Source organism: Mytilus edulis, chromosome 1 (assembly GCF_963676685.1).
Source record: "Mytilus edulis chromosome 1, xbMytEdul2.2, whole genome shotgun sequence".
Taxonomy (NCBI): Eukaryota; Metazoa; Mollusca; class Bivalvia; order Mytilida; family Mytilidae; genus Mytilus; species Mytilus edulis.
In genome coordinates this window covers 49,894,883-49,922,877 of record NC_092344.1, presented here as the reverse complement: position 1 = coordinate 49,922,877, position 27,995 = coordinate 49,894,883, and the positions used below count along the sequence as shown (strand labels likewise).

At 32.1% G+C, this 27,995-nt stretch overlaps 2 protein-coding genes across 3 annotated transcripts in view; one reads left to right on the top strand and one right to left on the bottom strand.

Moving 5' to 3' along the window:
- The window catches only part of LOC139513342 (mucin-21-like), a 254,285-nt gene that overhangs the window by 189,987 nt on the left and 36,303 nt on the right, over window positions 1–27,995 (top strand). The gene's annotated exons all lie outside the window — the stretch shown is intronic.
- On the bottom strand, window positions 280–27,840 carry LOC139484604 (mucolipin-3-like). Of its 2 annotated transcripts, XM_071268400.1 has the most exons (15): window positions 27,486–27,840; window positions 20,730–20,995; window positions 20,088–20,279; window positions 19,031–19,187; window positions 18,536–18,626; window positions 15,124–15,220; window positions 14,151–14,247; window positions 13,361–13,464; window positions 12,152–12,322; window positions 10,081–10,194; window positions 9,414–9,536; window positions 8,120–8,326; window positions 7,206–7,303; window positions 5,870–5,928; window positions 280–592 (listed from the first exon to the last, which is right to left on the bottom strand). In XM_071268400.1, the coding sequence occupies exons 1-14, from the start codon at window positions 27,565–27,567 to the stop codon at window positions 5,916–5,918; spliced, it is 1,812 nt and encodes a 603-aa protein (XP_071124501.1). In that variant the 5' UTR covers window positions 27,568–27,840; the 3' UTR covers window positions 280–592; window positions 5,870–5,915. The 2 variants fall into 2 exon arrangements, with proteins under 2 accessions (XP_071124501.1, XP_071124493.1); XM_071268392.1 differs by lacking the exon at window positions 5,870–5,928.

The following is a 27,995-nucleotide window of genomic DNA, read 5'->3' as shown; positions in this document are numbered from 1 at the left end:
AAATCGTCAATCAATTTACTGATTTAAATTTTTGAAGTTTGTCTGATGTTTGGTTGAGAGTTAAAAAGTACTACTATCAGTTAAACCGTTAAACAGTAAGTTATTGTAAGAAACCTAAAAAAAAATGATTTTTTTCTATTCCATCTCCCTTACTATTTTATTGTGAGTGAAGCATAAAACTTCTCTAATTTACTACCCTCGTCACCTGGTTCCCACACCACTCCCTATTGCCTCCAACATAACTCCTAAGTAATGAAAGAATTGTAAGAACAGTCATCATTTGGGAAACAGTTTATTTTTCTCAAAATACATTAAAAAAAGCTGTACAGTTAGTCCTCTGTCGATTTATACAACTTAGCTGGGCTTCAAATGAAAGACCACAGGCAAAACAACAAACATAAACAAAACTTTTGAGCAAGTTAAGTAAAATATCAGATATTCTCGAAGGCGATGTAATATTGAGCATAAAACCAATAATGTCATTGAAAATGCTATGGTTACTGCGCATCCTATAGCACGATGGCGTTTGTACACAAATCGCTTCTTTTCTTTTGAAGTTTGTAGTCATCAACCATCAACTATCTCGATACACCTGCAAAAAATCATTAATCATGAGGCGTCCTTAAATCTTATACAAAAATCATTATTCGTTATGCAAAACAAACAAAACAACAATTTTGGTCATAGCTATACAGAAACAGAACAAAAATAAGAAAAACTCAGAATTAGTCATTTACATTTTTTAGAAATAGACTGTTTATAATGTCTTTAATTATCATCTGTATCATCTAGTTGTACTCGGTTCGATACAGCTCACATCACACATGTTTCTTAGTCTTTAGGGCTTTAATATTTGACTATGCGGTATGTGTTTTGCCTATTGGGCCGTACGGTGACCCAGAGTTGTACACTTGTATGTGATTTGGTCTCTGTTGGAGAGTTGTCTCACTGGCAATCTTAACACATCTTCGAATTTTGATATAAGCATTTATAAGTAACTGGATTTACTGGAGTATACGGAAGAAATAGTTCTCATCAACGGATTATCAATGAGTGAATCGGCATTACATTTCATGGCTAATGTAGTACATTTCACGTTACATGTCCTAGTTGGGGTACGACTAAGGTTTTGTAAATGCATTTATAACAAAGGATTATAGTAGAAAGTTTCTGTATTTTTTATTTTCATTGCATGTTTTACTGTATATTATATATCAATTTTATTTGGCAATCGCCAATGGCAGTCAGCAGGGTTAAAGAACATCAGTTGTTCGACCTGTTATTTAAATGCGTTTTGTTTAAATATACTTTTTCACTTTTTTTGGTCTTTTGGAAAATGTTGTTTGTGCTGTATTTAGAATGAAATTCATAACAGTGTAGCTATGGCCATTCATTGACTGGGGAAAATTAGGTGAACGTTCGTCTGTAATGCCCACTGCTCACGACGTACTTATCATAGAAATTTAAACTGTGAGGTCACCAAAGGTTCTATAAACGCCTAAATAAAATAATTAAAAATACTAATCAGGAATAACCTTTGTAATTTGAAAATAAATAAAAATGGCCTTCAATACGGAGTCTTGGCTCACACCGAACAGCAAGCTATAAAGGTTGAATACTTAAAATTCTTTACTTGATTTTTTGTTATGGTTTGACCATCAATTTTCCTAATATGATATCGTACGTTCTTTCTGATTATTTTTTTTACTTAATTGGCTTTAAAAGTTACAATGCATGATGTCGTCTGTTTATGTAGTTCATTATGTGTTTTTCGTTTCTCGTTGGTTTTCCCGTTTGAATGGTTTTACACTAGTAGTTTTGGGGCCCTCTGTTACTTGCTGTTCGGTGTGAGCCAAGGCTCCGTGTTGCAGGTCGTACCTTGACCTATAATGGTTTACTTTTATGAATTATTACTTGGGAGGAGAGTTGTCTCATTGGCACTCATACCACATCCTCCTATATCTATCTATATCTATACATTTTTTTTTCAACAAAAGAATACATCACAAGAATATAAGTTTTGTAAGAAACGTGAGAAATTGTGTTGGACTTGAAGATAAGGCAAAATGACAAATATCTGAAAGAATGAATCGTTTTATGGTATTTAACAAAGAAATCAAATGATTTTTTAATTATCCAGAACTCTTCACAAACAAAACTCCACATGTATACGCATTGAATAAATAGTAGGCAATTCTTAAATTATCACACCGTAGAAGTAGTTGTGCTCTTAATCAATGATATATTTTGTGAATTAACCCCATCAACTTAAATTAATAGTTTTTTTTTACAATGGATAAACCTATTTTTTTATTATTATTAAATAATATCATCTCTGAACATTATTATTCTTATAAATGACACGGTTGTATGTGATGATTATAATAAATATTGAAAACAAATTCCTTTCAAGCTTTGTAAAAAGAAAGTTTCATTTTATGTATCGGAATGTGTAACAAGTGACTATTTCAATCCCCACTGGAAGGCCTCTGACAGACTGGGTGAGCATAAAATCATAGCCGTTGACAAACAAGTTACAACCTACAAACGTTTTACTGTCGACCACACTGTTATGCAATTAATTCTAGACCCTTCTACAACGAAATTTGTTTTACATGCACACGTATAAAAATTGCGGTTTTTATCCAACGCAAACCGCATAGGTTTGAACGTAGTTTTTAATTTAGGATCATTTAGACTCGTTTATATATATATATATACAGGGAAGAACCCAAAATTTGCGGAAGCAAATTTACAGATCTAACATTGTTGGGTTAATGTTTAGACGAGTTGTATATATATATCACAATATGATGTGTGTACGCCATTGGTTCATACGGATACGGGCGTAAAGTGCTTTTTCAAACAAGAATATATTAACAAGGATTATATTAATTGAACCACAATCTAGAGCTTGCTTGTAGGAAGTTATACTAATTTATCTCATCGTCCGAGCGGATTGAAGTAGTTTAGTTTAAACATATTTTATTTGCTTAAATGTGTAAAAGGGATGAGACACAAATTAATCAAACTTATATAGTCTTCTCCCATAACAACTTATTTTCCGGGTGCGGGAATTTCTTGCTGCATTGAAGACCTGTTGGTGACCTTTCTATGGTCGGGTTGTTGTCTCTTTGACACATTCCCTATTTCCATTCTCAATTTTATTTTAATTATATATATATATAAATATTGGAACTGTGAAAAAATGGTGTGTGATGATGTGAATGGTTATACACAATATACATGTATTTGCACCTATAATGTGTTATATTATACAATTAGAAACCTCTTAGACGTTTGAATAAATTTATATACATTCTTTACAATTCTTTCATTTTCAACATTAGTTAAAGACGTATCACCTGAGGTTAAGATGATTTAGTGGAGAGTTCTCTGGCAACCAATATAGATTATTAAATAATTTGATTCTTATATTCACATAATTAGGACAATAAACTAGAGGCTCTAAAGAGCCTGTGTCGCTCACCTTGGTCTTGTGCATATTAAATAATGGACACGGATAAATTCATGACATAATTGTGTTTTGGTGATAGTGATGTGTTTGTAGATCTTACTTTACTGAACATTCTTGTTGCTACAATTATCTCTGTCTATAATGAACTTGGCCCAGTAATTACAGTGGAAAATATTTTTTACAAATTTACAAAAATTTATGAAAAATGTTAAAAATTAACTATAAAGGGCAATAACTCCTTAAGGGGTCAATTGACTATTTTGGTCATGTAAACTTATTTGTAGATCTTATTTTGCTGAACGTTATTGCTGTATACAGTTTATCCCTATCTATAATAATATTCAAGAGAATAACAAAAACGGCAAAATTTCCTTAAAATTACCAATTCAGGACAGTAACCTAACAACAGGTTGTCCGATCCATGTGAAAACATCAGGGCAGATAGATCTTGACCTGATAAATAATTAAACCCTGTCAGATTTTCTCTTAATGCTTTGGTTTTTGAGTTATTATAAGCCAAAAACTGCATTTTACCCCTATGTTCTATTATTAGCCGTGGCAGCCATTTTGGTTGATTGGCCAGGTCACGCCACACATTTTTTAAACAAATTACCCCAATGATGATTGTGGCAAAGTTTAGTTTAATTTGGCCCAGTAGTTTCAGAGAAGAAGATTTTTGTAAAAGATTACTAAGATTTACGAAAAAATGGTTAAAAATTGACTATAAAGGGCAATAACTCCTTCAGGGGTCAACTGACCATTTTGGTCATGCTTAATTATTTGTAAATCTTACTTTGCTGAACATTATTGTTGTTTACAGTTTATCTCTATCTATAATTATATTCAAGATAATAACCAAAAACAGCAAAATTTCCTTAAAATTACCAATTCAGGGGCAGCAACCCAACAACAGGATGTCCAATTCATCTGAAAATTTCAGGACAGATAGATCTTGACCTGATAAACACTTTTACTACATGTCAGATTTGCTCTAAATGCTTTGATTTTTGACTTATAAGCCAAAAACTGCATTTTACCCCTATGTTCTATTTTTAGCCATGGCGGCCATCTTGGTTGGTTGGCCATGTCACGCCACACATTTTTTAAACTAGATATCCCAAAGATGATTGTGGCCAAGTTTGGATTAATTTGGCCCAGTAGTTTCAGAGGAGAAGATTTTTGTAAAAGATTACTAAGATTTACGAAAAATGGTTAAAAATTGACTATAAAGGTCAATAACTCCTAAAGGGGTCAACTGAACATTTTGGTCATGTTGACTTATTTGTAAATCTTACTTTGCCGAACATTATTGCTGTTTACAGTTTATCTCTATCTATAATAATATTTAAGATAATAGCCAAAAACAGCAAAAATTCCCTAAAATTACCAGTTCAGGGGCAGCAACCCAATACATGTTGTCGGATTCATCTGAAAATTTGAGGGCAGATAGATCTTGACCTGATAAACAATTTTACCCCATGTCAGATTTGCTGTAAATGCTTTTGTTTTTGAGTTATAAGCCAAAAACTGCATTTTACCCCTATGTTCTATTTTTAGCCATGGCGGCCATCTTGGTTGGTTGGCCGGGTCACGCCACACATTTTTTAAACTAAATACCCCAATGATGATTGTGGCCAAGTTTGGTTTAATTTGGTCCAGTAGTTTCAGAGGAGAAGATTTTTGTAAAAGTTAACGACGACGGACGACGGACGACAGACGACGGACGACGACGGACGACGGACGCCAAGTGATGGGAAAAGCTCACTTGGCCCTTCGGGCCAGGTGAGCTAAAAAGAAGTGACGTGAATCTTCGCACTTAGCACCACAAAGTTCTGCAAGACGTATTCTGAAATAATGTTGACTCTGTTAAGATCATAATTCAAAAAAGAGGTTGAGTATCTAAGTTGTGTCAAACTAAATTAATGTTGAGTTAGCGATTTCCAAAGTCATAATTTTTTGGTACATGGGCTTTTGAATTCAATTTAAGATTTTTTAGTTCGATTTTAAATTTCTAAGTTACTACATTCAAATGTTTAGATACATTTTTTATGATATTTTCCACATGGGTTTTCCATTTAGCATCTTTACTAATTGAACTCCCAAAACTACAATACATTTTAGGAGTGTAGTTAAATTATGAATTGTGACAGAATTCCTACAGTTTCTAATTTGCATTTAATCTTAAACACGTGGTTCTTGTACAATGAGGTATGATAGTAAAAAATGCAACCAAAACAGATTCGAAGTACATCGCAACGGAAAAATGAAAAGGAAAAGAATTTCTACTGCCTGTAGAATGACTTAAAAAAAAAGCTTATGAAATTTAAAATGATTCATGAACATTACAAGCAAAAATAAAACACACAGTCACATGCTAAACACATTTCATACATATCTATATTCAAGGAATTCCCGACTGTGCTCCGAAAGGTTCTTGTTATAACATACAACTGTAAAACGTAAAACAGCCATACACAATGATTACCGTTCTTTTATATCAATATCTCAACAATGCAAAATCCAGAAAAACCATTTCTTTATTAAACATGTTAAACCAACATCTGGCTTTGTTAGACTTGTATGTTATTTTTAAAATTTTTGTTCATTTATTTTTTATCTGGACAAATGATCATTATTGTTAAGGGGCCAGTTGAATCCCACCTTCATGTGAAGATCCATTTATAGACAAAACAAAGACAAAATATTTTATTTCCTCAGACACAAACGTGTACAAGAGGTCAAAACATAATAAAGTATACATATAAATCGACAGCAGAGTAGTGTACGATAATAGCACGTGATTTTCATGACATTGAGACATATACATTATATATATTACCTATTGAGTTTAGAGGATTACATATATACAGAATTCTTTCTTATTGTTCAGTGATTGTGAGTACATAAATATATATAAATGTATAAAAATTGCATCTACAAAAAATAAGTAGTCTTTCTAAGGAAAGTACATACTTTCTTATACACCTTTATGTTGCAAAATGAAAGTAAACCGATCAATTTTTGCCTTGAAGGATATTGTAGGTAATAATTAGGTACAAGATTTTGTCTAAGAAGTGATACACTAGGATGTGAACAAACACACAAATAGTGATATTCGTCGCCAATATTTTGATTACATAGATGACATATCCTATTTTCTTTTAAAATATTTTTTTCCATCTTCCCGTTTCAATTGGGAATTTAAGATTTGAGCATCTAAATTTAGCCATATACAATCTATCAGTATTTCCCAATCGAAGTAGATAAGGTTCTAATTCAAATATACTTTTGAATTTACCATAGAATTCTCCTCTAGAAGAATTATTAATTACAGAAAACCATTGTTGTATAAACTGATCAACAAGTTTTTGTTTGACAAGAGATTTCAATATTTCTCTATTCATAGGTATTTGATCATTCCATATAAAAGTAAGACCACATTCATCAAAAATGGATTTAATGTACGTAACCCATTTAAAATGTGTGGGTTTACTCTGGTGAAGTTGTATCATTTATAGAGGCTGCTTTCTGCTCTTCCCCTTTTCCATTCTTAATTTTATTTAACATACAAATACATGTATTTTTTATAATGGGGATCTTTTTTCACGTACATAGCCATTGTTATTTTGTCTAAATTTTCTTTTTCATTTTTTATCTACCGAACAGATTTAAGGCATACATTTCGGCGTAACTGACCAATACAAACAAATACATAAGTGTTACTTACCCACAGAAACATGTTTTGCATTTTTTTGTCAAATTGAATTTCTTTTTATGACGATAGTTGTCTAACCACTTTTTAAGATCACTCCTCTCATCCTTTTCCTTAAAAAAATCAATCAATATTTTCCTATTTTAAAAAATAATCATGGAGTAATTTTCAACTAGAAAATATTAAATATTATATAACTAAAAAATCATTTGGTACTCTTCAGCAGCTTAAACTGATTGTCATTTAAATCGCATAAATTTTATGCAAATTATGATAAGTTATCTTACACTATTCCAAGTAAAATAATAGTCATATGAAACATATCTCATTCTTATAACATTTTTTTGTTTATCAAACAAGTCCTTTAATACCTGCATGACTTCGTAAGTTGACTTAAAAACGGCAATGAAAATGTTCATGGTAATTACTGCCAACACTTAAGCGGAATAAATTTAAAAATAGACATTAGTTTACCTGCATGACTTGTAAGTTGATGTAAAAATAACAATGAAAATTTTCATTGCACTACAGCGAACGCAAAGTGAAACAAAGTTATAAATAGACAATACCTGCATGACTTTGTAAGTTGATGTTAAAATGCATGGCAATAACTAAACACTACGAGGAACAAAGTTATAAATAGACAATACCTGCGTGACTTCGTAAGTTGATGTAAAAGGGCAATCGGATAATATTCATGGCAATTACTTCGACCACTTAGTGAAACAAAGTTATAAATAGACAATACCTGCGTGACTTCGTAAGTTGATGTAAAAGGGCAATCGGATAATATTCATGGCAATTACTTCGACCACTTAGTGAAACACAGTTATAAATAGACAATACCTTCACGACTTCGTAAGTTGATGTAAAAATTCATGGCAATAACTGTAAACATTAAGCGGAACAAAGTTATAAATAGACAATACCTGCATGACTTCGTAAGTTGATGTAAAAATGGCAATGAAAATATTCATGGCAATGACAGCGAACACTAAGTGGAATAGAGTAATGAATATGCTATTAAACCACCACACTATCTGTTTATCATCTTCTACTGTGACGTAGTTCAGATATAATTCATCTCCATCTAATATCGCGTATAAACAAAAGAATGCTTGCCATATTCTGAAAAACTAAAAAAAGGACAATTGTATAAGATTATGCAACTGACTTGAAGACATTTAAAACAGCATTTCTTGAATTGATTGGAGTCTTAGATCATTAAATACGAATATTGTCGTCTAGGAAGTAATTTGACCGATTGTATTTTATTCCCGATCATGTCATTTTGACTGAGCATGAATTTGCATTCTGGTGATGTATTCATGATAGCAGTTTACGCGTATTTTGGCAACGCACCTTGTCTCGCTCTTTTTAAGTTCATGCCATTCCGTATATGTTTTTCTTTGTGACTTCTATTTCATTGAACTTGATGCAAATCGCATTTCAAATGAGGCATTTGCATTTCTATTAAAATACAAAGTAATAAATCTGTATGAATGGCATATATTACACATAAATACCCCGCTATGTTCTCCAAGTCAGGAGCATACAATTCAGTGGTTGTCGTTGGTTCATGTTTGTCATATTTGTTTTTCGTAAATGGTTTTGTTATATAGTCATTGGTTTCTCATTTGAATTAGTTCATATTTGTCTAGTCATGGCGTTTTATAGCCAACTATGTTTTTTTCATTGTTGAAGGTCGTACAATTGCTTTTAATAATTGCTTACTTCCTGTCCTTTTGAACTTTAATGAATAGTTGTCTCATTGGCAATCACATACTACATCTATATGTTATACATATATACAGGTATCATTTTGATATATATATATTTTTAAATTGTGACAATATACATGATGACAATATCAAATCCAGTAATCGCCTTTATTAATATTAAAAAATAATATTTAATATTAATAAATGATTTATTAATATTAATAAATAGGGAATAAATTCCACAACGGCTTGCCATAATAATACTTATTTATAAGAAGATGTGGTTTGAGTGCCAATTAGACAACTCTTAATCAAAGACACAATTAGTAAAAGTAAAACATAATAGGTCAAAGTACGGTCTTTGCCCTTTTCTTATTTTTTTTTATAAAGTTTACTAGTATAGATCTTCGCTAGCCAAGAATTTCGATCTAGTCCCGGCCTCCTCTCCCCTCGATTAAAATCCTTGGTTAGCGAAGAAGAGGAGTACACCGTTTAAGTTTACCTTCATATGATATGGACCTAAAACAACCCATCCACACAGCGTGAAACCAATAAACAATATAACGAAACAAAACAAAAATCTCATCACTTGTCCAGATGCCTTTGCCATCACTCTGAATAGTAACTGCAATTATAAAATATGTAAATATACGGCTAATCAATATGCAAATTTTGAATTTATAGAGAGCCATAACAGAAGAACGGCGAAAGTGAGGATACCCAAATTAAACTTGATCTGCGTTGATATGAATAAACAATGTTGACATGTTTTTTTTCCATAAAATTTGGTTGAGGCACGGTTGAGTGCGGACACGGCCAATTGAGGCATTTTTGTTTAAAATTCAATTTATAAAAGAGACATAGCATGAAAACGGTGAAGTGGCGTACTCCAACAAAATTCGAACTTGATATTTATTTGTTGGTAATAAACATAGTGCATAAGATTTTTAATATTTGGCAGAGATCGGAAACTAATACGGACATGCGGACAGACGGGCAAGGGTGAAATTTGATGCCACCTCAGCCATGGCGTAGGTTAACAAAATAATGCTCTTTTTTTCATGAAAACTATTTGTTTTTTTCTTCAATTTCCAGATAAAATATATAATTTTGCCTAAATACATCAGAAGTAAAAAGACCGCATCCAAATAATTTTCTATATCACGTACATTAAGTCTGGAATCATAGGACAGATAATGGAGAACACCAAGCCACACAAAAAGGCAACCAGAACCTAGCAATATTCCACAAGCATCATACATATTAGAAGAACTAGAAAGGGCCTGAAAATTAAAAAAAGAATACGTATTAGATATTTTTGAAAACATACAAAAATCATATAGTAATTTTATTTAAATAGTTATAACTATTTATAAAGCTGGCAAAATATTAATATTCTTTGGATTTTCAAACTGAAACAAGCATCGAACGTAAGTTTTATTCTCAAATGGACAAGCGCCACTTTGTATCTACAACTATTTCATAGTATACAATAGTGTATTTTTGGTATTGTTTTTTTTTTTGCAAGTGAATACATTTTTAGTTGCATAAACAAAGTAACAATCAACTGTGAAATGATTTTTAACCTTTTGACTAATGTAAATGTATCAATTCAAATTCAATTCTATATTTTATTTAAGTCTCATCTCTCAATAATATATAATACAACATTACATTAAATGTAAAAATATTTAAATATGAAAAGAGAGTCATTCTGTACAGAATTACAAGAGACTATAACATTAAAAATTATATAAAGAATGCATCTATTATAAAACATATTGACATTAACATTATTTACAGTATAAAACATTTCTACGTCTATTTAAAATAAGATTACAGGCTTTGGCAAAGCTACGAATCATAATATTATCTGTAAATAATTACATTAAATGTATGTTTCACTTTAATACGTTATTCTGATTGGCTAACTGTACATCACGTGTTATTCCTTAAGCAGTTGTATCACACAATAAAACTTTTCATTCATGATGACACGAGGTCCCACAATAAAGTGCACAGGTAAATGAAATGAAAACTTGATAAAAGGCGTGTTTTCATGATCCTATAGGTAAAAATGTAATTATTAGTATTGAATGCTTTTTTTTTTGTAACTTTATAGGGTTGTAAAAGCGTTGACCGTGCGCACATTTTTAGTATCAAAATGTACTTCGGTCAACGTTTTTGCACCCCAATAAATTTACAAAAAAGAGCATTCAATTCTTAAATAAAAACACTAATTTCTGTTAATCATCAAAAGACATAAAATCACTATTAAAATGTGTTGCTTCGTCAAATATATTTTTTTTCTAAAATCGTCATATAAAGGACACGATAAAATAACATGGGCTTCATCTTCTAAAATATACATACAATTATCACAGACTCGATCTTTTAAAATTAATTTTTCAAATCTCCACGTTTCTATTCTCAGTGGTGCTACACCACATAGAAATTTGGCAAAATAACTCCTTTGCGAAAATGGCATTGGAATTTTACAATAAGTTTCCGTTTTAAACTGTTCTTAAATAGATTATATGTACGAAGTTTGTTACCACCTTTACCAGATAAAGCTTTCTCTGATTGTAAATTGCCTTACCACTGTTCGACATATTTACTAAACATTTTAGACATAACAGTATTGACAACTGAGTTACTATCAACATAATCTGTAATAATACACAAATGTTCTGCATTATACTCAGAAAATGTTTTCCTACATAAAAATTCCAATTTTTTATACACTTATGTTTTTTACTCATAATGTCTGCCCATATGAAAATTTTCTGTTAAACGATCAGAACTCGTATTGTTCAAACTGCACCATAGTCGAATTAAGCATAGCCATTGTTTTTGAAAGATAGGTATCCACCCCATATCCCCTGCAACTGCAGCATTTGGAGTATATTTACCCACTCCAAGAAAAAATCTGCAAGCTCTATTATGGACGGCATTTATAAAAGAAAAATTTTTGCAACCCCAAATACCAGCACCATATTCAACAATCGGAAGCACCAAACTCTCATATAATTTTGAAAAGACATTATGAGTAACACCACCTAAGATTTTGCACTTAGCTATAACAAGGCCAAGTGCTCTATTTGCAGAAGCTGCAACAGCTTTAGCAGTTACATTATAATCTAAAAATTCACTTAAAACTAAACCTAAATATGTATAAGTAGTAGAATATTCAATGATATCATTCCCACATTTAAATTCAACATGTTTAATGATTGTTACCTGAGAATTTATCACCATCTTGAATCCTGTTCCTGCAATGGTACATACGTCACTAACAATTATAAGGACATCACGTGCTTTTACTATTTCCCATTTTCCCTCAGCTGATAATTCTTCCACAGCCTTTCCGTCAATGACAGGATGTCTTCGTCGAAAATAGTCAGTAGTTACCTTATAATGTAAGAAATCATTAAAAGAAATTATTATGCTGTTTCAGAATCAAAAGATAATCTCAAGGGTCGTGATGATACCATACTGTATAGATCTCATATTGAATTTTTCACGAACGTTTGCATACATAGATATAGGAAGATGTGGTGTGAGTGCCAATGAGACAACTCTCCATACAAATAACAATTTAAAAAAGTAAACCATTATAGGTTAAAGTACGGCCTTCAACACGGAGCCTTAGCTCACACCGAACAACAAGCTATAAAGGGCCCCAAAATTACTAGTGTAAAACCATTCAAACGGGAAAACCAACGGTCTAATCTATATAAACAAAACGAGAAACGAGAAACACGTATATATTACATAAACAAACGACAACTACTGTACATCAGATTCCTGACTTAGGACAGGTGCAAACATTTGCAGCGGGATTAAACGTTTTAATGGATCCAAACCTTCTCCCTTTTTCTGAAACAATAGCATAACATCACAACAAAGAAAAACATACGATAAAATATCAATTGGCAGACTTAACTCAATCAAAAAACGTATGATTAAACAATGAAGCTATTTTTTCACTTTTATATAGTCCAGTGGCGGATCCAGAAATTTTCATAAGTGGGGGCCCACTGACTGACCTAAGAGGGGGCCCGCTCCATTCACGCTTCAGTGATTCCCTATATAAGCAACCAAATTTTTTCCCCAAAAGGGGGGGGGGGACCCACTAAATCCGCCTCTGTAGTCAATTCAGATGAGTAATAAAAAAATATTCATCATGTGCTACTATTAGAGATTATTGGGGTCGAAATTTTAGAAATTCCAGTAAATTTCTTGAACATTTTTATCCTTAATAACGACATACCTAACTTTTTTGTTTTAAAAAATAAACGCAAACGGATTTTTGAAAAAATCATCTGGAATATCGTCTGTACATCATTGTGATTTTAATTTTAATAAATGGACGACTACGATGATTTTAATGTTAAAATACAAGTTCTGTCTCCCCTTTTCCCTGTTTTATAATAGAATCCATAATACCTGTAGTGTCTTTATAGAAAAGTAGAATGATCGAACAGACAGTAATACTGATAGCATCGTCGCTACAAGTAACATCACAGCAACAGCAATATCATCTTCAATAACTGGAAAGAAGTGAAGAAAAAGATGACATGTATGAAAGAATGTATGGAATAATTTTTAATTTTTAATTTTAGTTTCTTGTGTATAATTTGGAGTTTAGTATGACGTCCATTATCACTGAAGTAGTATACATATTTTTAAGGGACCAGCTGAAGGACGCCTCCGGGTGCGGGAGTTTCTCGCTACATTGAAGACTCATTGGTGGCCTTCGGCTGTTGTCTACGCTATGGTCGGGTTGTTGTCGCTTTGACACATTCCCCATTTCCTTTCTCAATTTTAATTTTATGGAGGAATGTATGGTGTCGTCAGAAGCTTTGTTAATTCAACAAAGCAATTTAGCGTTACCTCAGTTTTCAATATTGAACCGCATATGTTTTGTTAAACACTCCACAGTTAACAAATATTTAGACAATACAAATATTGGTATATAATTTCTTAAAGAAATGAGGTGAGACCTGAAATTCCAGATAGCAATGCAACCGAAATATACAATTCTGAACAAGATCCCAATATAGATTATAGAACTAGTACATATTTTTGTTTTAGGGGCATGCTGAACCCCGCCTCCTGATGCGGGATATTCTCGCTGTGTTGAAACCCCATTGCAGGCCTTCGTCTGTTTTCTGCTTTGATTGGGTTGTTGTCTCTTTGACATATTCCCCATTTTAATTCTCAATTTTATACTTACATTTATTTTCGATAAAACCAGCACACTGAAAACTGTCGATCCATGTCTTCAAATCTTGTTTTATTTGTCCATTGAGCTTTACATTGTCAAAAGTAATCTTGAATATATAAAAATAGAACATGTAGAAATATTCAAATATATCATCATTGCAATTTCAGTGGACTGTATATTTTATATACGTTTTTTTTTTTTAATATTTATCCATTTCTTACTTCGTGGGCTGAACATTTACACTTTCAGCAAATCTGAGTCCATGGGTTAAGGTGAATTCGGATTTTAATGAAATTGTTATGCATGAGGGTCTGGATTGGGGTGTGGGGTCTGTTATTTTGTAAACATTTAATTTTCACCCCTTTTTCTCTAATCTTTGAAAAATTAACCCCTTTTTTACCTAATCTTTCAAAAATTAACCCCTTTTTTTCTCTAATCTTCATTTTCCCCCCCCGTTATTCTCTAATCTTCATTTTTAAGGGCATTATTCTTTAATCATTTAACCCCATCCAAACCCTCGTGCATTTAGAACTCAATGACCTTAATCTGAATATCGCAAATACTACATTTGGTATAGTATTCATATGTTTTAATTAGTGATTACGATCACGTGATTCAAAGGATTTTAAGAATATGAATGCTATATTTTTATTTCTAAATACTGACTGACAGTATTAAAAATATCGCATAACACAATGTAAAATACACAGAGAGAACCTTGAGATCCATTTCTTTAAAACAATTTTGCAAATTTATATAAATCATTTTTAAAAGTACGAGTAATACTTGGAAAAACATAAGAAAAATGATTTTATAGCAGGACGCCGTCTCTTTTTTCGCGCTTCATATCGAGACACATTGATTTATCTGAAAAACGGAATACATTGACTCCTTTATATTTTCATATCATTTCAAAGCATTTACATATAATTTTCAATTAAATTCTTGTGAACTAATTATCGAGCAAATTGTAGATACACACCATTCCAGCTACTCTAAAGCACTGGGACCTTGTTGCTGGTTCTTCCATGTCTATACGTATGGAAGTTACAGTAAATTTAAGCTCGACACCCAACAACCTGAAAAGTAATCATGTATCATAATATTGGTTGTGTTTTGTTTTTATGCAATTTCATTTTGTTTCAGAAATGTGTTACCGTTGTTATGACTATAAAGGTTGTATAATATTGAGAAACAATGTTTATCTATAAATGCTATCGTATTAACGTAGACGTAGGCATATACACTTTGGGAAATCTCTTAAGTTTATTAGTAATAATTATATCTTACGGGTTAAACTAGTTCTCAATATGAAAGATCGTATCTGAACTTGTCCACATTTTGGAATCATTTACAAGATTGGGTTCACTATAAAAGAACAGAGACTGCGAACACTCTTAAATCGGTATTTAAATTTTTTTTATTTTGGAATCATTTCTAGATTGAGTTCGCTATAAAAGAACAGAGACTGCAAACACTCTTATGTCAGTATTTTAAAAAAACATTGCTGATTTGTGTTGACGTGCTTCTTGCTGACCTTTTAATCAAGCTCGTTTCAACTGTGTTTGTACAATGTTTACAGTACTAAGCTGTCCCAGGTTAAGTAAAGAGTTTAAGTGCTCACAAACGGCCTGCTAAATACTTATAACCGATCATACGATATGGGTTTTCTCATTGTTGAAGGCCGTACAGTTGCCTTTATTTGTTACGTATACAGTTAATTTGAATTTTGGTGGTTAGTTGTCTCATTGGCAATCAACCAAATCCTTTTTTCATTTCTACACCGTAACTTTTATTATGAGTTTGTCACACGTCAGGAGTCTGTAAATCACTAGTTGATTTTTGTACGGGGCGCCGAATGGGACTCTTGTGGTTTTGTACAAAATTCAATTCTGTCATAACAAAATCATTTTTGTCTTACAAAACTATGTGATATACAGACTTGTTTTATGAGAACTTCAATTTTGTGATGACAAAATTCATTTTTGTCATGACAAAAGTCAATTTTGTCAAAAAGGTATGCAAATAAAAACTTATTTGAATACAAAATTGACTTTTGTTTCCTGATATGGAAATTAAAACACAAAAGTCAATTGTGTGAGACAAGATTCAATTTAGTGAGACAAAATTGACTTTTGTGAGACAAGATTGACTTTTGTGAGACAAAATTCGATTTTGTGATATAAAATTCAATTTTGTCAGTTTTGTCTCACAAAGGTCAATTTTGTCAATTTTTGTCTCACAAAAGTCAATTTGTAACAAAATTGACTTTTGTGACAACACAATTGACTTTAGTGACAACAAAATTGACTTTTGTGAGACAAAATTGATTTTTGTGAGACAAAATTGATTTTTGTGAGGCAAAATTTACTTTTGTGAGACAAAATTGACTTTTGTGAGACATAATTGACTTTTGTGAGACAAAATTCAATTTTGCCAATTTTGTCTCACAAAAGTCAATTATGTCTCACAAGTCAATTTTGTCTCACAAAAGTCAATTATGTCTCACAAAAGTCAATTTTGTCTCACAAAATTCAATTTTGTCTCACAAAAGTCAATTTTGTCTCACAAAAGTCGATTTTGTATGCAAATTAGTTCACAGAATCCAAACTAAATTAATTTGCATACAAAATTGACTTGCCCAATTTTCAAATTTGGTACTAACAAAAGTAAAGTCTGTGTTACAAAAATGAATTTTGTCATGACAAAAGTAACTTTTGTCCACTGAAAGATAACTTTGAATGACAAAATTTTAAATTTGTAGAATGCTAAAAATTTTGTTAAACTGAACTCATTTTTGTTGAACAAAACTCACTTTTGTCCGTACAAAATTGAATTGCGAGTACAAAACCACAAGAGTCCCATTCGGCGCCCCGTATTTTGCCATATTTGCTTTTTTTTGTTCGTTTTAGCATTTATAAATCAAACTGTTGGTGCAACACATTTTTTCATGCCGGTGCATTGTATAGCCTACTATATGGTAGTAACCTATAGGTGTTTAAATCATCTTCATATGGTCATTATTGTGTACTTGTCTCGTCGGTTATCATACATTACAACTTCTCTTTACATTTTTTTTATTAAGCGAAAAAAGCGAACATGAGTTACCGCTAAAATAGTACATGAATTACAGCGAAAAGAGTGCATGGATTACAAAGTAAAAGAGTGCATGAATAACAGCCAAAAGAGAAAACGGTTTATAGCGAAATGATAACAGGAATAACAGTGAAAAATTGAGTATGTATTACAATGAAAAAGAGAGCACGGTCGATTAACAGCAAAGAAAGTGAGCACGAATAACAGCAAAGAAAGTGAGCACGAAGAACAGCAAAGAAAGTGAGCACGAATAACGGGCAAAGAAAGCGAGCACGAATAACAGCAAAGAAAGCGAGCACGAATAACAGCAAAGAAAGTGAGCACGAATAACAGCAAAGAAAGTGAGCACGAATAACAGCAAAGAAAGTGAGCACGAATAACAGCAAAGAAAGTGAGTACGAATAACAGCAAAGAAAGTGAGTACGAATAACAGCAAAGAAAGTGGGCATGAATAACAGCAAAGAAAGTGAGCACGAATAACAGCAAAGAAAGTGAGTAGGAATAACAGCAAAGAAAGTGAGTACGAAGAACAGCAAAGAAAGTGGGCATGAATAACAGCAAAGAAAGTGAGCACGAATAACAGCAAAGAAAGTGAGTACGAATAACAGCAAAGAAAGTGAGCACGAATAACAGCAAAGAAAGTGAGTACGAATAACAGCAAAGAAAGTGAGCACGAATAACAGCAAAGAAAGTGAGTACGAATAACAGCAAAGAAAGTGAGTACGAATAACAGCAAAGAAAGTGGGCATGAATAACAGCAAAGAAAGTGAGCACGAATAACAGCAAAGAAAGTGAGTACGAATAACAGCAAAGAAAGTGGGCATGAATAACAGCAAAGAAAGTGAGCACGAATAACAGCAAAGAAAGTGAGCACGAATAACAGCAAAGAAAGTGAGCACGAATAACAGCAAAGAAAGTGAGTACGAATAACAGCAAAGAAAGTGAGTACGAATAACAGCAAAGAAAGTGGGCATGAATAACAGCAAAGAAAGTGAGTACGAATAACAGCAAAGAAAGTGAGTACGAATAACAGCAAAGAAAGTGGGCATGAATAACAGCAAAGAAAGTGAGCACGAATAACAGCAAAGAAAGTGAGTAGGAATAACAGCAAAGAAAGTGAGTACGAAGAACAGCGAAGAAAGTGAGTACGAACAGCAAAGAAAGTGAGTACGAATAACAGCAAAGAAAGTGAGTACGAATAACAGCAAAGAAAGTGAGCACGAATAACAGCAAAGAAAGTGAGCACGAATAACAGCAAAGAAAGTGAACACGAATAACAGTGACAATACCCATCTTACCTCACTAAAGATCCATTTACACTGGTCATAAGTTGTCTGATGGTAGGATCAAAACCATAAGTTGTAAAATTTGAAGTTAATATTTTGCATTCTGAAAAAAAAAATCGTAGTTAACATTAACAATAGTAATAACAAATGGGAAAAGTAAATCCAAAATTGTAAATAAACAAACAAAATGAATACGTTGACAGGATCTTCTACAGGAGTCCAAGACGCAGCATTTGCTTTCTTTATAGTTTTAATATTTAAGTTATAAGCAATGTATTTTGCCGGGGTCCTATTTAACTGATCGGCAGTAGATCATAGTGAAGCAGGGATTCGGTCATGATTTCAGGTTAGCCATGCTATGATTTTTGTCTCTCACTTTTACCAAGGTAAATAAATAATTTTATTTATTATAGATACCAAAAGAATAGAAAAAGTTGAATAGACCAAATAAAATAAGTAATTAAAAAACATTGGAGACTTAACATGCCTAAAATCCCATATACATACTGTTAATAATAGTGGGATCTAAGTCTATTGTTCCATTTCTGTGGAAGTGTCCTTCCTTGTAATATTTAATGCAGATTTCTTTTTTGTTACTGTGATCTGAATTTTCCAGGTGCCCCAAAAAGAATGAGCCAACTGCAGTTCCTGGAAGCTTATAATACTGAAAATAAAATAAATATGGGTTTAGTGAAGACTTAAGAACTATAATCGCATGATAAATAAATGGTACTATTGGTATACTAGGCTTGAATAGTATATATTAGTCAAAAGCCTGTTGTTTGGTGGTTGTCGTTTGTTGGTGTGGTTTATATTTGTGTTTCTTGTTTCTTGTTTTTTTATATAATAGATAAGACCGTTAGTATGCCTTTTTGAACTGTTTTACACTTAGTCATTTTTGGGCCCTTCGTTTATAGCTTACTGTTCAGTGTGAGTCAAGTCTCACGTATTGAAGGCCGTACTTTCACCTATAATAGTTAACTGTGATTTGGATGGAGAGTTGTCTCATTGGCTCTCGTACCGCATAATATTTGGAGACACGACAACCACTGATGCGGTTTCTTACTTGGGATATGAAATAATATATTTGGACATGTTTTACCACACACATCCACGGTATACACGGTATATACAAAGCGGATATCATTCATACTCGATTCATGTTATACTTAACTTGGACTTATGTGAACAGTCTCAGATCTCAGATGCACGCTTTTGCGTTTTTGATAAGCCTATACATGTATCAAATATTTTAAGGATCTTTTTTGTTTAGACGCCTTTTTCTTAATGACTGAACGATAAGTCTTAGTAAAGTAAATTACTTGTACATGTTAAAACGAAAATTATATTCTTGAGGTTTAACAACGGATTATTACAGTAAATCATTAATTGTCATTTCGAGGTGTGGCAAAACGAAGTAAAAATCATCAGTGAATAGGCACATGAAACAAAACATATGACCTCAACATGGCGACCAAATAACCAACAATTAAAGTATTCCATTTAAAGGTGATTCTTGATTTAACCAATAAGTACATACATTTTCAAGAACATTACAACATACCCTGTTCACAGCATAATCAATATGTTCATGTAGATCATCGATAGTATATACTGCATAAGGTCCAATACCGGGTGGATACGGGAACGCCTCATATTCAGGGTCCCAATCTTTAAACAGCAGGTTCTTCATTGCGATATTGTTGCCTTTAAGATATTCTACGAACTCTGCTCTTTCACTACCAAACATGATTAACTACGGGAAAAATAAAAGTAAGCATCAAATATTGTCAAGAAGTATAATTTACACGTTTTTACCTAAATCTTCAAATTTTGTGACAGAATTGTAATTTACGTGCCAGACTGTTTACTTATCATGCTTTATAATTATATAAAGCAAAATAAGTGACTTATTGAAATAACCAAAATTTTTACGCAGATAACAAATATTTTTGCTTTTAGAATCAATTTTTCAACATAGCCATTTAAGGGGAGATAAGTGACTTTTTTATATTATAAAAAAGCATAGCAAAATCTTCAATTTGGCAAAGTATTAAAAAAATCTATCTGAGGAAATAGATCTATATATACTGATGATCCACCTTAAGCAACAAAATGAGGGGACATTAAAGTATAAAAGATTGAAGAGGCATAAACAGACCAACGAAGAGCTTATATAACAAGAAGAAGTATAAGAATTATTTACCTGAGCAGTGACTAAAATCAGCTTGATAAGAAGCAAGATCATTTTAATAGGTACTTTTCTGACTGTATTTTTCTCGTTTAAGCAACGAGAAAAAGGGTCTCCAAAATGTACCCTCAACATGTTCAGTACATTACTGGTTTCCTCGTCATACTGACTGTATTGGCTTTCTCTACGTTTCATTAGATCAACTATGTCTCTAAATCTGATTTTCGCTTTCTTTTTCTTTTTCTTTGGTCCTGCATCGTTTATTTCAGTTTCTTCCTGCCCTGTGATTAACAGACACAAATCGTAAAGCACAAAAAATTACAATGTTGACAGATTCGACTAGTCTATGAAAGACTACATGTCCTGTGATTAACAGACACAAATCGTTAAGCACAAAAAAATACAATGTTGACAGATTCGACTAGTCTATGAAAGACTACATGTCCTGTGATTAACAGACACAAATCGTTAAGCACAAAAAAATACAATGTTGACAGATTCGACTAGTCTCTGAAAGACTACATGTCCTGTGATTAACAGACACAAATCGTTAAGCACAAAAAAATACAATGTTGACAGATTCGACTAGTCTCTGAAAGACTACATGTCCTGTGATTAACAGACACAAATCGTTAAGCACAAAAAAATACAATGTTGACAGATTCGACTAGTCTCTGAAAGACTACATGTCCTGTGATTAACAGACACAAATCGTTAAGCACAAAAAGTTACAATGTTTACAGATTCGACTAGTCTATGAAAGACTACATGTCCTGTGATTAACAGACACAAATCGTAAAGTTAAAAAAATAACAATGGTGACAGATAAGACTAGTCTATAAAATACTTCCAAAAAACGAAATATTATCCAGTCTTCTTTCAAATGACTGGTGATTTGCAAGAAACAAACTAAACCGTCTGGAGTGACTGAAATTGGATATCTTGCATATATAATGCTTTTTAATACCATATAATAAAGTATCTCAAAGGTCATCTCCTAAATTATTGAAAACTATCATTCTACATAGACAATTGACATCTTGGTGTAAATTCGATACATTTTGGCTAACGCCCTTGAAGTGTATCCAATAAAGAAGCAATGGTTATCCGTTATAATTCAAGCATGTCTTCCCCTGTACTTCCAAAAACAAGAATTTTATTGGTTAAAAAATCTAGAATCATATTTAGTTTCTCTACACTAAATCCATTTGATGTGTTCTGATTGGTATAATATATTCATTCTGGTTTACTTATTTGTTTGAAATAACTTTGTACTATCTTTTAGTATATCTATTACTATTCTTTAATCCATACCTAGTGGGTATTTTTACTTTACGTTAGGATTTTGTGCGAATTGCGTCGTTCCAGATGTTTTGTAATTCTGCTTGTGATGAGTTTACTTTCATACAAACTTGAACTTGTCAGTGAATTGGTCAATTCGATCTTCTTTACTTCTGAAATGCACATGCAATTCTGTTTACCCAATTTAACATGCTTCTCAACCAAGTAAATTTACATGCAAGTCAAGTTAATGGTACACAAACAATGATTTCCACTCTTTCAAATGTAAAATATGAGTAATGCTGACCAATAAAAGCTAAACAGGGCACAGGTACATGTAAAAAGTATGACCATAATGGCAGAACAAGGTTATTCTATCCATTTTGGTTAACAGGGTTTAGTTCACTTCGTAATTCGGTGTGAACGCTAAGGTATACTCTAGATATTCCCGTTGAACTTAAATTCGTACAGAAATTTTGAATTGTTTTACATTTGTCATTCGGGGCCTTAATTGCTAACTATGCGATTTGGGTTTCACTCATTGTTGAAGGCCGTACGGTGACCTAAAGTTGATAAGTTATGTGTCCTTTGATCTCTTGTGGAGCTGTGTCATTGGCAATCGTACTGCTTTATCTTCTTACATTAAGATTAAATGATTAATGTTATTGTTAACAGAATATTCATGGTTATTGACTTCATATATAATGAGTAAGGCATATCCATAAGCATTAAATGTTACTTTATGTAAGTAAAATCATTCAAATGTAGTTTTACAACCGCAAGCTACAATTTCTGTATAATTTCATGCTCTGTATACCTTTTTCGTCTATTTTAACTGCTTTCTGCTGTGGTTGTTTGTCTATCAAAACAATGAGTATCCATTTTACGAAATGATTTTTAAAAGACAAAATGAATGAAGGATGTTAATAAGACATCATTGATTGATTGATTGATTGATTGAATGAATGAATGAATGTGAATGAAAGTGAATGAATGAATGAATGAATGAATGAATGAATGAATGAATGATTTCTTGATTGATTGATTGATTTCTTGATTGATTGATTGATTGATTGAACGATCGATTGATTTGTATTTAACGCATCTTTCAGTACTTTTGAGGTATTTCGTGCCATTTCTTTACAGTTTTTATTGACGGATGATACCAGGGTCCTGAAGAAACCCACCGACCTTTGGTAGGAAAGCTAACAATCCTAGTCAACTAAAGTTGGAGTTAATTCGACATGCTTGTGATATAGTAGAATGACAAGTTGCAACTCCCCTCTAGATGACACGTGAGACAACTCGGCCACCGAGGCCCAAGGTTTGATATGAAATGAAATTCATGAAAATCAGCAATAACTTTATCATAATGGGAAAACATGATAAAACAAATACTGCATTCAAAATCTTCCTTTAATTGGTCCCCCTCCCAATCAGCTTATATATATGTCTGCGGATATGTCCCCATTGTCGTAACCATTATCCCCGTAATAACATCATCTAATTCGATTTACCATAAAAAAAATACTGGCAATTAACGAGAAACACGACCGGTGGAACTATTTAACGCGATATATTTCCCGATCCAGGACCAGAGATCGGTACCATTTTTATTGGGGTTCGCGTTGCATTCTTTAGTTTTGTATAAAGAATTGTGTAGTTATTCAACGATTTCTCGTTCTTTTTCCATTTTGGCCATGTTGGTCTTGGTATAAGATGTTTTTCTTCGAAAGAAGTGTGATTAATTGCTCCGGTCCTTGGTATCTTCTGTCAGCTTTTCATAAATAAATGTTTGGAAGAGATGTAACTATATATAGATCATTGTACCGTAAGGTCACAATTCACGAAATTACCTAAAAACGTATGCACCAACAACCTCTAATAACTAGATAAATAATATACAATGTGTGTTTTGTTATGTACATCAATCAAGCCGTTGGGTCCCCGTTTCAATTGTAACAGTTTTACATTTGTCATGCTCAATGTTGTGACCTTTATTGGTTCTTACCGTGTGGTACATGCATTTTAACCGTTTAAGGTCGTCGTTCGGTGACCCACATAGTTGCTTACATCTAGAGTAGCATCATTTGGTCTCTGGTTGGTATTTGTCTCGTTTGCATTTAAACCATTTATAAATTTTTCCTACTTTAGCTTGCAAAATGTTGTATTTAGTGTTAAACTATTTTCAATCCTATAAAATCTGTATGTGATAATTCTGTGAGCTGTGTAAAAAGTTTTAAAGAATTTTCTGAAATTTTCTCTGTATAAAAGGTGTATTACAAGGGGAATCATTATTATCCAAACTATTTTCATTGGTTTTAAATGATATTTTAACTGAGTTTATTAAATGCTTATGTCTGCCAGTAGATTTAAAAAAGCTCTTTCATTATTTTTTATTGATGTATGCAGATGACACTGTTCTCTGGGACTATTGATGGGTTGCAAATTCATTATTATTGTAAAAAGTTGAATTCTATTGTTAATACAAGTAAAACTATTTGTGGTTGTTTTTAGGAACATTGATACTAGCATCGAGATTTGAAAATGCATCTGATATAGGAAACTTCATATAGAATTCTGTAATTATAGTTTGCCTGCTAAAAAAAACCACTTCTTCTGGAATAATTTATTCTGAGTTGGAACGATTTCCTCTGTTGATATCTCGTAAAGTAAGAATAGTAAAATATTGGATTCGTTTATTACGAACGAGCAACTATTCTAAGTGCATTAAATATATAATGTATGATGAGTGTAAATAAGTTATCATGGTTTTATAATGTTAAATGTATGTTACTTGGCGTAGGTTCTGGGCATGTTTGGTGTGCACAAAATTTGTATGCGAAGAAATATTTCAAAAATTATTCAAACAAAGGCTTAATGACCAATTTCGTTATCAAAATTTTTCGAATCGTCATCAAAATGTACTTTTGATTGTGTTTGAATTTCAATTACTGGGGACAGTTTTACAAAACTGTATAAGGACTGAGACATGTCTTAGGGTGGTTTTACGACACATCTTCATCTTAATTGGGTTTCACAAAATGGTCCTACCTTAAGACATATCTTAAAGCTGCTCATATAGTTCGGACTACACAAGAGATGTCTTATGATGGTCTTACTACAGTTATAGTCTAAGTATCCACTGCATCCAAAAGTATACATTTACGATTTTATCCTTTTGACATTATTTTAACCGTTACAAGAAAATTTGAATTTACTCTTTTGTACAGAAAAAAAACCATCATTTGTTTCTTATTTTCTTCATTTTGTATTTGAATTTTTATATTATATTGGTGTTTTATTAATAGAGTATTTATATGAAATACACTAACTTTTTATATTTATTTTGCAAGTTATCTAATTATCTATAATACTAAAATTACGAGGTCCAATTTGTCAGCCGTCATCACGTAAAAACGATGAATCAAAGAATTCAACTTTATATATAACTAATATAGTACAATGGTGTTGATTAAAAATTACACCACTCTAGGCCCATTTGTTTTCCACGTAATTAATATTGCCAATAATTATGAAGTTCCGGATCGAGTCCGACACCGATACCAATAGTGTATTCACCTGTTACTTATCAACTTATCACCTTATCTGTACGTTCCGCATCAGACAGGCGCACCACCAAACAGTGTATTTAGAATTTTGCTGTATACTGTTGAGTAAAAAATATTCCATTCCAGGCCCTTTTTTTTCCAAATTATTTTAAAATATTACCAATAATTGATAAGTTCCAGGTCGACGGGTTCAAACAGAAAGATTTTGAAAACAGAGAAAACTGTGCACCTTATACATGTTACAATCGGCATGTCTCGCGATATCACGGGTGTGTTCTAGTGAAATATAAATCAATTCGTTTAGTAATATATGGGAAACACATACTTCATTTACATGAATTTTCCATAAATGTTATTTTTTTTAAATATTAACAACTTGCGACAGGTTTAGGATATTTTTGCTAAGATCAACCTACGGCAGTTTCGAGGCGAGGTCTGCGATAGTCCTAAGAGGATCACAGCAGGATAAGATATACTAGTATCTTATGACAGGTCTTATGTCAGATAGCTTCGCAAAACCATCACCAGCTTTATTCATTAAAACACTTATCTTCACAATGTATAATTAAAATTTTAACTAAGTAAAGACTTTGTTCACACAAGCTTAATATCGAAAAGCATGGTAAGATTCACAAAAAGATTTAGAGCAAGTCATTAAAGATTACGGTATGTATTTAAAGTCACTTATTGGATAGTAGAAAAGTTCTGCTACATGAATATGGGCTCTTTTTGACAATACAATGCACATATATTGAGAACTAGCACCATTAATTCATGCTAAATTACTGAAATCTTCACAATTCCAGCATTTTAGTTAAATTTTAGACGGTTTCCGTGTAAAACGAAAGTGGCCGCATTCGTGTTCATCCAAAATATTGAAATGGAAGTTGTATTTGATGATAATACATAACATATATAAAGATTGATGATGAACACGGATGCGGCACCTTTCGTTTTTGACAAAAAAACATCTGAAAAGTGACATTTTTTCGCATATTTGGTAGATTTCTCATATTTGAGCCAGAATCGGATCGTTTTTAATGACTAAATAAGTTAAAATCTTTCACATAAATTAATTGAATCAAATAAAATAGACACTTAAGTGTTTAAAAAGTGGTCAAAATCTTTCGTCAGATGAACCTGAAATTTGAGGCCAAAATCGGGCCTTACCGGAACTTCTCCTTTGTTCAGTATAATTGTCAACCAAGAATGTATTTTAGGAATTATTGTCTAATTCAAGAAAATGTGTAAAATACATCACAGATATGAAATTTACATGACAATCATTTGCATGACATGCTTTTTATTTAAAATGTATTGTTATTATAACATTTACATATTTATAATTTACATATCAGCTGTATTGATTCTGGTTTGAAATAAACTGAACCAGATTTTCCTATTGTTTATATTGTGAAACTATAATAAATCGATTTATAACGACTTCACTTTATATAATGAGGACATGACGTTTCCGTCTAAATTAAAATAATTATTTGTCCTGTCATTTATTTGGAAATTAATCCTGAATATCCTGGATTTGATAAAATAACTTAAGTAAAATCCAAAAGGAAATTTATTTAAATTTAACCCCCGAAAAAATGCTATAGCTGGTTTGGACAAAGGTAAAACAAAAAAACACGAATTAACAAAAATCTATCTTTTTGCAAAATAAATGTACAAACTGAAAATGACACAAAGAGAACTGCATGTGACAGTTCGTCCTTGTAAAAAAATAGTGACCTAGGTCAAATAGGTGTATAACATGTCAAGTATGAATTGAAAATTGAAATGTACAAATTACAAATAAATATAAATCATTCGGAAGATTAAATATACATAAATATGTATCGATTGGTTTACCTGTTCTACCTGAATGAAGTAAATGTTATTACTTTTACTTATATAGTTTATTTACCTGATAATAGATTGTAGTCATTTTTATCATCGTCTAAATCTTGAATACCTTCACTGTATTTGTCCATTTCCTCCATTTTCATATCAAAAAGTATGATCAATCTAAATTTACTCAACTGTGTTAATGGTCACTTCAGTGTGTAGTAGCTTTATATTTGTTTTGAAAGGTCAATACACGTCATATCGCTGACCATCGTATAAATCAATTTTACATTTGTTACCTTAATGCATAACCTAGCCGGAAGATAGACAGTTTCAGAATCACTGGCCCACAAGGGGCATATTCACTAATATGTCTCAAACATGCAAACAACACAATGATTGATAAAATAAATTCTATTGGTAATTTTTAATACGCATTAAATTATTTACATTTTGTATTAATATCACGCAAGTCAATGTCTATAAATAGGAAATTCCTAGTTGATATAAAAGTAATACTACAAGGTAGAAATAGCGAAATTGACAGGTACATGTTCATGTTCAGGTTATCTTCTTTGATGATTAGTGT